At 39.5% G+C, this 14,792-nt stretch overlaps 1 protein-coding gene across 13 annotated transcripts in view; it reads right to left on the bottom strand.

Moving 5' to 3' along the window:
* Positions 1 to 10,758: 10,758 nt before the first annotated feature.
* Positions 10,759 to 14,792, bottom strand: part of DCUN1D4 (defective in cullin neddylation 1 domain containing 4) — a 119,816-nt gene continuing 115,782 nt past the window's right edge. For 12 of the 13 annotated variants that reach the window (XM_054554022.2, XM_054554020.2, XM_054554021.2 and 9 more), the window contains 2 exons: positions 14,209 to 14,311; positions 10,759 to 14,072 (listed from right to left, as the gene is read on the bottom strand). In XM_054554022.2, coding sequence (XP_054409997.1) covers positions 14,017 to 14,072; positions 14,209 to 14,311 — 159 coding nt within the window. In that variant the 3' untranslated portion in view covers positions 10,759 to 14,016. Of the gene's footprint in view, positions 14,073 to 14,207; positions 14,312 to 14,792 lie in introns of those variants that run through there. The other variant, XR_008524542.2, reaches the window with a different exon arrangement.

Raw genomic sequence — 14,792 nt, forward strand, 5'->3', positions numbered from 1 at the left:
TAACAATAATGAACAACAGAGTCAGAGAAGCAATCAGAATAGTCTGACTCTCACTAACTTCTGCTATTGACTGGTTGATCACAGTGTACTAGAAGTGAAATAGATAAGAACCTACTAAATTCTTACCTTATCTGTATAAGTAGAAAACTTCCAGGTCAGGTGAACAAAAATCTAACCTGAATCATAAAAACAGAGAGTGACAGCTACTCAATCAACTCCCAGATTTCGGCTAACTAGGATTCGTGGGTCTAGGAGTCAAAGAGTAGAAAAGGGAGTGGAACAATTCACTATTAACCCTAGTGACAGACCCAGAACACCTTGAATAAAGGGGACACTAAATCCCCTTGAGGAAGGACTCCGGTACACTGTCAAAAATTTACACTATTAAGGCCGGGCACAGTGGCTCACACCTGTAATCCCAGCACTTTGGGAGGCCGAGGAGGGTGGATCATGAGGTCCAGAGTTCAAGACCAGCCTGGCCAATATGGTGAAACCCCATCTCTACTAAAAAATACAAAAAACTAGCCGGGCATGGTGGTGCATGCCTGTAGTCCTAGCTACTCGGGAGGCCCAGGCAGGAGAATTGCTGGAATCCCCAGAGGCAGAGGTTGCAGTGAGCCAAGATCATGCCACTGCACTCCAGCCTGGGTGACAGAGATTCCATCTCATAAAAAAAAAAAGGTTACGCTATTAATCTCCCAGTCTTCCCCAAAGGAGCCTATGATCTTTTACCAGGATAACTGTGCATTGAAAAAAGGAAATAATCACATCTTTGTGGGACTACTGGACACTGGCTCTGAACTGACACTAATTCCAGAAGACTCGAAATATCTATATATACTGTGGCTCACCAGTCACAGTAGGGGATTATGGAGGTCAAATAATCAATAGATATTGGAGAATAACAATGGGTTATCATAAGTTTAACCAGGTGGTGATTGCAATTGCAGCTGCTGTACCAGATGTGGTTTCATTGCTTGAGCAAATTAACACAAATGATTTTGAAAGTTGGTGGGAATGGGGACTGAACTATGGAAACTTCCATTTTATTTACCATCCCTTCACCTAATAAACAATGCAAAGTATATGCAAGTATTCAAGGATATATGATGATTTGAGACAGTGGACATGGTTTTGCTGGGATTCCCTTTTTTCTCAGAAGGCACGTCCAAAGTGGAGTTGTGTCAGCAGCTTGTACAGAGGAAGAAATCCTCCAGGTCAGAGGAGTCCAAAGCCCAAAGCCTTTTAGGTTTGCCAATTTAAGTTTGGGGCTGGAGCCTGTGAGCCCATTTTTTTGGGTGACACAAAATACATCCTCTGGTGTCTGATTGACACAGCCCCACTAGGCAGAGATTCTGCATTTAATGTTGCAGTTCTGGGAGTTAGGTCTTGTGATGGTTAATACTGAGTGTCAAACTGATAGGATTGAAGGATGCAAAGTATTGTTCCTGGGTGTGTCTGTGAGGGTGTTGCCAAAGGAGATTAACATTTGAGTCAGTGGACTGGGAGAGGCAAACTCACCCTAAATCTGGGTAGGCACCACCTAATCAGCTGCCAGAATAAAGCAGGCAGAAGTTGGAAAGAGCAGACTTGCTAAGACTTCCAGCCTTCATCTTTCTCCTGTGCTGAATGCTTCCTGCCCTCAAACATCAGACTCCAAGTTCCTCAGCTTTTGGACTCTTGGACTTACACCAGTGATTTGCCAGGGGCTCTTGGGCCTTCAGCCACAGACTGAAGACTGCACTATCGGCTTCCCTACTTTTGAGGTTTTGGAACTCAGGCTCACTTCCTTGCTCCCCAGCTTGCCGACAGTCTGTTGTGGGATTTAACCTTGTGATAGTGTGAGTCAATACTGCTTAATAAACTTCCCTTTATATATACATCTATCCTATTAGTTCTGTCCCTCTAGAGAACCCTGACTATTGCAGGTCTCTGACAGTTTGGTTGGTTGGCTGTCTGAAACATGGACCTGGTATCTGATAGGAAGCTATTGATCTGATAAATTCCTTTCTCCACCCCTGCCAACAATCTCCACCAGAAGCTGTTTGTTTTCAGTGGGCAAAGTCAGCAATGCACCTTCACTGTCCTACTTCAAGGTATATAAACTCTCCATCCCTATGTCATAATTTAGTTTGCAGGGCTCTTCATCACTTTTCCCTTCCACACATCACACTGGTCCATGACATTGAGGACACTATGTTGACTGGATCTAGTGAACAAGAAGTAGCAATTACTCTAGACTTACTGGTGAGACATCTGTGTGCCAAAGGTCAGAAAACAATTCCACAAAACTTTAGGAGCCTTCTATCTCAGTGAAATTTTTCAGGGTCTCGTGGTGTGGGACTTGTTGAGATTCTTCCTAAAGTGGAAGATAAGTTTTTGCATCTAGTATCTCCTGCAACCAAAAGAGGTACAACAACACCTACTTCCCTTATAAGAAACACCTATTGGCCTGCTAGTGGGCCTTAAGAAAGCTGGAATGGTTAACCATTGGCCAAAAAATTACCATGAAACCTGGGCTGCCCATCATGAACTTGGTGTTCTGACACACCAAGCCATAAAGTTAAGTGTACACGGAGGTACTCCATTATCAAATGGAAGTGGTATATATGGGAGACTGGCTTTGAGCAGGCCCTGATAGCACGAGTAAGTTACATGAAGTGACAAGTGCCCATGCTTCACACTTCTGCTGCACTGCCTTCTCTCTTCCAGCCTCTACCTAAGGCCTCCTGGGGAGTACCCTATGATCAGTTGACAGAGGAAGATTCAGGGCTGGTTTACAGATGATCCCACACAATATGCAGGCATCACATGAAAGTGGACAGCTGAAGCACTATGGCCTCTCTCTGGGACATCCCTGAAGGACAATGGTGGACAGAAGTCCTCCCAGTGGGCAGAACACCAACCAGTGTACCTGATTGTTCACTTTGCTTGGAAGAGCAATAGCCAATGACATACTGATTCATAGACTGTGGCCAATGGCTTCACTGGTCAGGGACTTGGAAGGAACATGATTGGAAAACTGGCAACCAACATATTTCCCCTGGAAATATGGGGAAGAGGGATGAGGTTAGATGTCTCTGAATGGGGAAAAAACATGAAGTTGTGCGCTATTACCAAAAGGTGACCTCGGCAGAGGAGGACATGAATAAGTGGATAGATGACTGTTGTGAGACTAATCAGCCTCTTTCCTCAGCCATCCCTGTCATTGCCAATGGGCTTATGAACGAAGTGGCCATGGTGGCATGGATGGAGGCTGTGCATGGGCTCTGCAACATGGACTCTCACTCACCAAAGCTGACCTGGCCATGGTCACTGCTGAGTGCCCACTCTGCCAGCAGCAAAGACCAACACGGAGAGTCCCTGATATGGCACCATTCCCAGGGTGATCAGCCAGCTACCTGCCCATAAGTTGATTACATTGGATGACTTCCATCAAGAAAAGGACACCATTTTGTTCTTACTGGAATAGACACTCTAGATATGGATTGGCCTTCCCTGCATGCTTCTACCAAAACTACCATCCATGGGCTTACAGATTGCCTCATCCGTGGTTACGGTATTCCACACAGCATTGCTTCTGATCAAGGAACTCATTTCATGGGAAAAGATGTGCAGCAATGGACTCATGCTCAAGGAATTCACTCTCTGAAGCAGGTGTCTTGATAGAATCATGGAGTGGCCTTTTGAATAGACAAAGTGGGCACAGTACCTTGCAGGGCTGGGGCAAGCTTCTTCAGAAGGGTTACATCTTCTGAATCAGCATCCTATATATGGTGCTGTTTCTTCCATAACAAGGATTCACTGGCCTAGGAATCAAGGGGTGGAAATGGGAGTGGCACAAATCACTACAACACTAGTGATCCACTAGCAAAATTTTTGCTTCCTGTTCCTGTGCCCTTTGCTCTGCTGGACTAGAGATCCTTGTGCAAAAGGGAGGAATGCTTCCATCAGGAGACAGAACAATGATTCCATTGAACTGAAAGTTAAGACTGCCACTGAGCCACTTTGGATTCCCCATTTCTCTGAATCGACAGGCAAAGAAGGGAGTTACAATGCCAACTAGGGTGACTGATCCTGCCTACCAAGGGGAAATTATACTTCTGTTACACAATGGAGGCAAGGAAGAGTATGTCTGAAATACGGGAGATCCCCTAAAGCATCTCTTAGTATTACCAAGTCCTGTGATTAAGATCAATGGAAAAGTACAACCCAATCCAAGCAAGATGACTTGGCCAAGTAGTGGCCAAGACCCTTCAGAAATAGACTGGGTCACCCTGCCAGGTAAAGAACCATGACCAGCTAAGGTGCTTGCTTAAGGCAAAGAGAATAAAGCATGGGTAGTGGAAAAAAGTAGTCAGTCACAAATACCACCTACGACCACATGACTAGTAACAGGAATGAAGACTGTAATTCTCATGAGTATTTCCTCCCTATCTTGTCATGGATCTTTGTGTCAGTTTTAGTCTTAGTTCAGGCTGCTGTAACAGGGTACCACCGACTGGGTGCCTCATAAACAACAGAAATTTATTTCTCACAGATCTGGAGGCTGAAAGTTTGAGATCATACCAGTTTGGTTGGATTCTGGTGAGGGCCCTCTTCCAGGTTGCAGATTGCTGACTTGTCCTTATATCCTCACATAGCAGAAAGAGGTTGAGGAGCTCTCTGGGGTCTCTTTCTGTAAGGGCACTAATCACATTCCTGCATACCCCACCCTCATGACATAGTGCCTTCCAAACGGCCTTATACCATCACATTGGGGATTAGGATTTCAACATACGAATTTTGGGGAGTCATAAACATTCAGTCCCTAACATGCTCTATATGTTTGTTTTCTTCCTCCTCTTATTCTCTTACTTGTAATAGGTGTATTGATATAATAGTATTTAAGTATTAATTTTATATCATATTATTCTAGTAATGGGATATTATGGAGAAGAGTAAATATCACTCAAATACCTCATCTTCTCTTCTGGGAAAGGAGTTGGTGTGATTTCAGTTGTATGCAAGGTAGTTATTATCGTTAGGTGAAATTACGACATTGTTATTGTCTTTATTTGGAGTTTATGGTTTAAAGAGATGTGTATAGGTTCCAAGTTGACAAGGGGTGGACTTGTGATAGTTAATTTTGTGTTTCAACTTGACTGGGCCATGGAGTGCCCAGACATTTGCCCAAACATTTTTCTGGGTTTGTCTGTGAGGATGTTTCTGAATGACATTAACATTTGAATCTTCAGATTTGAGTGGATGGCACTCAATAATATGGATGGGTCTCATCCATTCAATTGAAGATTTGAACAGAAAAGAAGAGTAGAGTAAGAGGGGAACCCTTTCTGCCTGACTGCTTGAGCTGGAACATGAATCTTTTTCAGCAATCAAACTTGGTACGAAACATTGGCTCTTCTTGGGTCTTGAGTCTGCTGGCTTTTGGACTGGAACTACATCCAGTTCTCCTGGTTCTCAGGCTTTCAGACTCAAACTGGAACTTACAGGGTGGTTGGCAGATTTTGGGGCTTCTTGGCCTCCATGACTGCATAAGTTAATTCCTTAATACCACCACCCTCTACCTACATATGGTACACACACACACACCCACACACCCACACACACACACACACACACACACACACACACACACTATTGGTTCTATTACTCTTCAGAATACTAATATAACCCACCCAACCTCCCACCTTGCCTCACAGCACCCTTTGAATCCTCTGCCCAAGCTTGACTTAACAGGGTACAACCATTCAGAGCTCCTCCATGGGTCTAAGCTTAAGAGTGGGGACCAGGTCTTATCCCTAGCCCCTAACCCTGTGCCTGACACAGAGTCAGTTTCTCCAGGGCCCATCTTCTGCTTTCCTGCCTGCTGAGTACTTGGCTGTCAAGATTTCTGTGCTGGCTCCCAGATGGCTTCGGCCAGACTATACTGGGGGCTGCCTTGTGCATTTCCTCTGCTCCTTTGAATGATGTTCCCCTTCGTCTCCTTGGAGCAGCAATGAGATCCTCCAGGCTCTTTGAAGGTAGGGCCTAGTGGAGCCAAAAGCAGCTTCCAGGATGTCAGGGCTAGACCTGGCCATCCTCAATTGGCCTTCAATATTTGACTTGGCCTATGGCTTTTAGCACTAATCGCAGAGGAAAGCTGCTAAAGCACAGGGCATGGGGTTTGGGTGGCATGGAAGAAAGTACATAGGATTAAGAACTAGAAGATGCAGGTTCCAGGCATACTTCTTTCAATTACTAAGTGTGAATTTGAATAAGCCACTGGAACTCTGTGACTCCTTTGGTTTTTGTTTTCACTTGCTAAATGAAAGTAATAAAATCTACCTCATGGGGTGGTTGTGGGACTAAAATGAAAGACCATGTAAAAAGCACTTTGTCAACTGTGAAATGTAATTATAAGCCTCTCGAAATGGATCTATCCTTAGTTCTCCAAAACTAAAGAGGAAAGAATTTTAGGGACAGCCTTTCAATTCCAAATACGTATGAGTGGGCCAATGAGGAAGAGAAGGCTAGAGGGACACAGTGAACAAAGTGGACCAGATAAGTGAATATAAAATCTTACTTACATTGAAATCTATATAGACAATCTCTAGTTATCAAATCATAGCTCTTCTTCACAAGAGCTGAAAAGGAGCAAGAAACATTCCAAAATATTCAACTACTATCCTCTGAAGTATTGTAACCATTAGCTGGGAAACATGTTACTACAGGCCTTGTAAAACATGTTACAGGTTACTGTATTTATTCAGTTAATCTGCAGAGTATGTTTGTTATAGAAAACTGAATTTGCTCAAACCATAAATGAATTTACCAACCCTGGGTTAATTAGCTCACCATTATGTATTTGATATATTTTGCAAGTCAGAAAGCATCCAGTACATACCTATGAGAATGGCTAAAATTTTAAAAATTGAAAATACTAAATGCTGATGAGGATATAGGGAGCCACTAGAACGCTCATACATTGTTGATAGAAATGCCAAATGGTTATGACTTTGGAAAATGGCTTGGCAATTTCTTACAAAATTAAACATACACTTACCCTATGACCCAGCAATCCTATTCGATCCCAAAATGGTCGAGAAAATAAAAGCATATGTCCACAAAAATATTAATAATTGCCCTGAACTGGAAATAATCCAAATGTCCACCAACATTTCATAGTACATCCATTCAATGGAACACTGCTCAGCAATGAATAAATAAAAATAAATAAAAAGCAATGAATCAGTAGTGCATGGCTAATCTGAAAAGCATAAGTGAAAGAAGCAAAAACAAAACGCTACGTAACGTAGGATTCCATTTATATGACATCCCAGCAAATGAGAAAAAATTAGAACTCAGTGGATGCCAGGGCCTTGGGATGGAGAGAGGGGATTTCCTGTAAAGGGCACTAGGAGACCTTGAATGAGCTAGACAGCATACAGACTTACAGACCTCAATCTTCTTAGCTCTTGTCAGACTTTGGTTTATCTCTTGGGGCTCCCCAAGGTGCTGGGGTGGAGACAGACTTCAGCTTCAACCTCAGCTTCCCAACTTTCCAGCTATGTGACTTTAGACCAGTTATTTAAATTCTCTCAACTTCAGGTTCCTCTACATACTTCACATAAGTGTTGAAAGGTGTTCAAGGAGATCAGTGTAAAGCACATTGTCTGGACACTTTTTCTCAAAGGAGCTAAATGATATCAATAAGCAACCAACTGGCCTTCTTGACTACATCTCTAAAATCCATTAGAGCTTGCTGACCCATTCAGGTGCTGGAACATCAATTATCAAAACCAGATCCATGAGTGTGCAATGTGGCATCTAAGGAGAGCCCCACACCGATTCCTGATCTCTTCCTATTGTACCTTACTCTCCGAAAGGAACTCTCAGCTCTAACCCAGTTGGTGTGTTTCTGGTCTACCATTTCTAAGTGTCTGAAGGCACTGACACTTAGCGGGCATAGGCCTCCCATTGATAGGCCTTTCCTAATTCTTCAGTCTGTTGATTTTCTATTATTCCAGTTTTCTCTATGCACTCTTGTAAACTTTAATGCCTGTGTTACCAATTTCACATAGGAATTCGGCCTAACACAAAGTTTGTTGATACAATGATTATATTGAGAATCTGAAAATCAACCCTGATGTAGGCAAAATAAGGACTTGAAGGATTTATGAGCACTTTGAGACACACAGAACACAGACCCGCAGAACAGGTTGCTAGAAGGCATCTATTATTTTATTCAATAATTTTGGAAGTGTGATAGGATTACAAACCTTGTCCAGGCCCTACTCTCACAATGGGATACACAAAAGCCACCATAGGTAATGAAGCAAAAATGAACAATAAGCAAGTAGAGACAAAGAAAACGCAGTGGCTTTCAACATGCTATCGAAAGTTGGCCTAAAACTTTTTCATGAGTTATTTCACTGGTAATGAGTACAGCTGCAGCTCTCTTTATCATCACACATGTATCCTACGATTTCTAGAGAATACTAGTTTGTAATTTTAGATATTCACACTTAGTCAATTCTGAGATGTCTCTGCTGGAAAGTGTCAGAGGGAAAACCAAACCCTTTTCAGCTTCCTTTCTCACAGCCAGGATTCTTTACAATCTATATTCTTCAGAGAGTGATTGCAAAGGAATTTCTTTCAAAGGACCGAATACATTTATTGGAGAAGAGATTTACATCTTAAATGATGGTTTTTAAAGTTTCCACTTAATTACTACAGTCAATCTTTGTTTTTCAGTTTCCAATTATTATTCTCAGCATAGCCTACGTACTAATTCACCATGATTTCTAAGCAAGTACTTCTATACATGGGATGATTTTATTTTCGTTAAGGCAATTGGAAATACATGCTAGGAACAAATTCCGGCAGAGAAAAAACTAAACATTTTTCTACTGAATGTGCCAAAAGTGGTGAACATGCCCGATTTTGAGTTACCTTCTGCCTTACCGGGCCAGAAAGCTTGATGTGTTATTTCCTCGTGTGATAGTTTTTTTTTTTTTTTTCTAGCTATAATAAAGTCCCAAAAGCAATTCTTTTCTAAAGGAATCATAAAAGCTTTCACCTTTTGCTTACTCTTCATGTAAGGATTTGGAGGTAACATTCCAATGAGTTATTTCTATTTGATGCGATCAGCAACCATGGAAAAAGCATGTCCTGCTTTCACATACGTTCAACAAATCAAGAAAGTCAGTGTCTGGAAATAACCAACTTTATTCCTCACTTCTGTAGCCCTGGGGTTGACCCAATCATTTTCAATTTCTTCCTGTGGGTGTTTTTCATTTTTTCAGTTCACTTTCCTCTCCACCCCATTAGGTTCAAAGGGCATAACAATGTCCTTCCTTTAGAGTGACCTTGTGTAAGTTTTTCCTTCATGGGTATGTCTGCAATGCACCTCTGCTGGGTTTTTTGTCTTGAGCCAGCATTCGTGGTTTACTCTCTCCTCAGTCTATCTTGTTCCAATTACACCGGAGAACTTTATTTCAATTCCCATGAATTTACATGTAGAGTCCTAGTACTGTCTAGTGGAATAAATCTCATGTTCCTATTTTCTATTATTGGATAACATGTCTCATGAGTTTCTACTGTTTGCTCTGCCACAAGTTAAGAATTCCCTGTCCTAAGGTTTGTTGCCTCTCACTTGTATCAATTTGGGATTAAGTTTTTTCCTTTATCTCCACCTCTCTTTCTTGATGTCTAGAAGCAGAGATATTTTCTTGGTGTGATGCTCAGCTTTTGGCCCAAATTATGGTTTAAAGAATCATCCACATTGACAATTTTAACAGCGTGCACCTGGATTCTAAGGAATCTTATTTTATATTTCCTCTCTCTTGCTTTCAAGCTTATAAAAATCAGTCTTCCTCGATTTATTCTTGGATTTTCTAATCTTTACATGTTTCTTAGGTCCTGAGAATTCTTTGCCCAGAGAGGAAATTGTTACCTGCTTCCTTCCATTTTCTGGCCATCCACTGCGTGCCAGAGGTCCTGCTCTCAGAAAGCTTACATTCTAGTACAGTGTAAGACAATTTTAGAAAGGGGTAGCCAGGGCTAATACACACTTATAGACTAATTGGGTAGCAACCTTGAGGGTAGTAAAAGTGGTCATTCCTGCCTAGCTTGTGGCCCATATTATGTACTTAATTCTTTAGCTCAATGTGTAGAAACACACAAAACATGGTGGGTTTTTTTAAAATCACTATTTGGCTGAGGAGTGACTGCACTATCTTTAATCGAAACATTTAAAATACTGTATCTGAAAGTGTTCTAGATTAAAAGAGACTAAAGAGACGTAACAACTAAATATAATGCTTATCCCTGGATTAAAAAGATAATAGCTATCCAGAACATGACTGGTACAAATGGGGATATTTAAATATGCACTGTTTATTATAATATAGTACCACCATTAAACTTCTTGAGTGTGATCATTGTATCATGGTTATAGGTGAATGCCCTTATTCCAAAATAACAGGTGTGATGTGTCATAATGTAATTTACTCTCAGAATCTATTTACAGAAAGTGAGAAGTACACACACATGTATAGCCCAAGAGTAAGGCAGGAAATACAGTAAAATGTTAACAAGTGGAAAATCTAAGTGACAGGTACACAGGTGTTCATTATATTATTGTAGCTTTGGAAATTTTCAATAGAAAAAGTTAGGAAAAAAACAAACAAAAAAGGATAAAAAATGCTTTAAAGACTACCTTAAATGGTTTTTGAAGAGAAAGCCAGAAGAGAGAAGAAAAAATGTACACATCTGTTCTGAAACCAAACACAAATACTTTTTATTTATGGGATATCATTTTACATCAATTTCATTGAAACCTAAAACCAGTTTGCTGTACTCAAGTTAGGTGGCATAACAGTATTTCAGTTAAGCTGGGAGTCACAGGACTTGCACACTTTTATGAATGTAATGCAAATACTGACGACACGAAGCATTCACAGTTATAGGTTACCTGCTGTCATTGAACAGTAACCCCCAATAGAAATTATTTTATGAAAAAAGCAACCCATGGTTTGGTCTCATTTACAGACACCCAACATTTTAGTTGGTCAATGAAATCTATACATTTATTATACAACATATGAAAGAATAAAGGATAAGGCTTACAGAGGTATTTTAGCAGTTTTAAGAATAAAAACCAAGGGCACAAACTAACTTTTAAAGCTTTCTGTATAAACTTCAGAAGCACTGTTAAAATGGAGACTGAGAGACAAAATAAATCCATTGTGAAACCAGAATCTAGGTTTGCCTAGTCAGATTTATAAAAACGTAATTCAGAGTTCATGCTTCAAAAAAGGTGCATGTAACATTACAGTGGATGTTTGAGGCAAATCAAATAATACAATTTCTGACCTACTTCAGCAGTAAACATCTAAAGGTTGTATTCCATGACAACAGAGTATTGCAATGTGGAGTTTGAAACACAATAGAAAAAGAGAAAGGGTTGTAGACTTAGGTACTAAAGAAAACCCAGATGAAGGCACCCTAATTTATTCAACATTAGCCAGTAAATAAGTGCTTGATGATTGTTCAATTTTGTGCAACTTAGAGAAGTTTTTAAGAAAATGTAGCATATTACTCTGTCTGACCTCTTTTTCTCCCCTTAGAAATAACTATATAAAATCAAGACAACCAAGGGTAAGCACTCTGCCGCTCAGCAGTCACAGAGGTTTATTTTTCAAGGCAATTTAAAGATTATTTGGAGTTTTCTTAATATGCAAGATTATCCCTTTGGAATACTTACTTTCTTATCATACATAATGCAATAGTTTTTACGCAGTTTTTTCCCTACCATCAAAATGTTGATTGTGGATTAACTGTAACATCTCCCTCCTGTAACAATCCTCTCATTTTAGAATTAACTGTGCTTATTAGCATTTTAAAAAAATCTCTATATTCTAACATAATGTTTAAAATAACTTCATCTATGATTTATATTTGCTTTAAATAAAGCTACAGTTGATCAAATTTAAAGAACTGTATGACCTGTTGCCTTTAAAGTGTAACTTTTTAACTTTATGGAATAATTTTGAAAATGAATCAATTCTTCACAGATCCAAACCTGCCTAGGCCAGCCACCACTGCAAAACAAATGCATCCGTCACATCAGTCTTAATAGCTGTTGCTTGCCATCAACATTTTCTGTTCTTTACAGATATTGGTTTATGCAAACTGGTATTAATTTTTAAGGTTGAAAGTGAATCTACAAACAAGGAGTGGTTAAGTATGCTTAATCACTACAGGGTTTTTTAAACTTCTGGTTTATTTCACAGCAAATAAAACCTTTCGTTTGGTAGAAAAAGAAAGTAGTTGCATTCTACTATATCATGATTTTGTATACACACACACACTGTATATACATACAAAATTTCTTTCTTTGGTGGTTCAGTTAGGGAAAAAATATGAAAATGTGAACACTGTTTGCAAAGAAATGGTAAAATAGTGATCAAGAGTAGCATTGTCTGTGTGCTTTATTCACTTAATGCCATTTAAAGGATCACATGTCACCCGAAAGAAGTTTTAGCCAGACTTCCAAATAACCCAAACCTTTTTCCAATCATCACATGCTCAAATCACGGATCTTGCTGACCACGACAGCATTTACTTGTTCAAATGCACCATTACCTTTTACTCACTCAAATCATTAGACTTTTGTGTTTTCACAGAACTTTAAGGACTGAATTAGTCATTCAATAGCACCAGATAGTTGGGGTGAAAACATGTCATCTCTATATTTCCTCAAGAATGGCAAAAAAAAAAAAAAAAAAAAAAAAAAAAGATAAAATACAAACCTAAAAACACCATTCTGTTTATTCTTGTTTCCTCATCCACAAAAATAATGGCTATCGCCCCTCTGTACAAATAACTCAGGTAATGAAAAGTGGCCCCTCTAGGACAGGTCCTAGCATGTACTGGGTTAGCTCAATGCTGGTGGTTTCTTGTCCACTGCCTGCAATGGACATGCTGCCAGGAAAAGCCTAGCATGAAACAAACAAACAAGGAAAACAAAACAGCTCTCACTTATAGTATGCTTGTTTTCTCAAAAGGCTGGAAAATTACATACCATGAAAGCTTAACTGAAAATTCAAGCCACAACTAGAAGTGCGATGCAGTTATAAACAGCCAGCAAAACCATGAGATTTTCATTGAGGAGGCAAAATAAATTTTACTTTGAGTGGCAAAGAAAGCATTAGCAGATCAATCACTGGCTAGAAGAATGCAAAAGGAAAAAAAGAAAACAAACAAAAAAGTTAAAGAATGTTTACAAGAGTTTAAATCCCATTCTTTTAAGAAAAGAGGTGCAATTTGAATTTGTTCATTGGTACCTATATTCAAGCTACTATAGTTTTAACACTAAAAAATAAACAACTTATATACCTTGCGTGGTGGAAATGATTTGTGGCATGTTACATATCTATATGTTCAAATAATTATAACTCATCATTTTAAAACACTAATATTGTTAAGTATACCAAATGATATTTGGCATATGCCTCTGAAAAGTTATGACTCCTACCTCCTTCCAGAAGTTGGCCTCTTAAACAGTAAGGTTAATTCTGGCAATGTTTGTTCACGGTAACAGTTTTGTCTTGTTTTCTGAAATGCTACATAGGAGACCAAATAAAGTATCATTGGTTCATTCAAAAAAAGGGACTAGAAATGCCACAAAATTATTTTTACAATACATTTTTCAGAAATAATCTCTAGGTGAAGCTTTTTCCTTTTATACACATATACAAAATTTAAACAGCAATATACACATAATCACAGTGAGGACGTTGGCAAATTCACCAATCTGTAGTGTAAATACAAACTGCAAAGCAGCCTTCCAAGAGAACAATGCCACACAGCAAGCAGAGCTGGCCAATTCAATAGCAAACACCAACATGTCCCTGCGAAAGGGAAACAGTGCAAGAGAAGCAGCATGCGCTTTGATACAAACAGCAATTTATGGCTAATGGGTGACAAAACTGTGGTAACAGTGACTCTCTCGCTGCTATGCATAAAGTCCTAGGACATCTGTTTGTCTTTATACCACTCCACAAACTCGTCCAACAAAACTGGCCCTGGAGAGAAAGAGAGAGACAGTAGTAATAATAATAATAACAATAACAATAATAATAATAATGTAGCTGAAGCGTTTCCCAATGAGGATGATATAGAAATGTACATGAATGGCAGAATGGTAGCGGCGGTACTTACATGCTCCATCTTCATCATAGTTGCTGAGGTCAAGATTAATTGTTCTGCTAAACTCTAGGACATTGCACCACTGGTCTTTATTAATAACTTTGTATTTTGATTGCTGAAGGAGGGAAAAGTAATATGAATTACTGACACTTAAAATGAACAAATGGGACGGTTTCAATTGCTTTATGAATCAACTTAATTAAGTTCATGTAAGGTTAACTCTTTCCGTTTGAGGTTTGTTAAGCACCAATCTAGGAGGATGGTGAGGGACAGCAAGAGTAGAATTTAAGATGACAATTGTCATTACAAAAATATGACAGGGTCTCAATACAAAATGGAAAGCACATCAAAATAACATGATTATATATCCCCAGAAGTGAAAATTCTAAACTGCAAAAGACGTTTTATATAAAATGGGGATAATATCTACTTCATAAAGATACTGTAAGAATTAAAAGAGATCATTTACTAATTTATGTGAAGCACTTCATTCAGTGTTTGGCACAAAGTAAGTGCTAAATAAAGAGTAGCTCCCATTAATATAATCCCTGACATAACCAGCACTGCCCACGGCCAAGCCTTCGGCTTAAAGCACA

The sequence above is a fragment of the Pongo abelii genome, chromosome 3, assembly GCF_028885655.2.
Source record: "Pongo abelii isolate AG06213 chromosome 3, NHGRI_mPonAbe1-v2.0_pri, whole genome shotgun sequence".
NCBI classification, from domain to species: Eukaryota; Metazoa; Chordata; class Mammalia; order Primates; family Hominidae; genus Pongo; species Pongo abelii.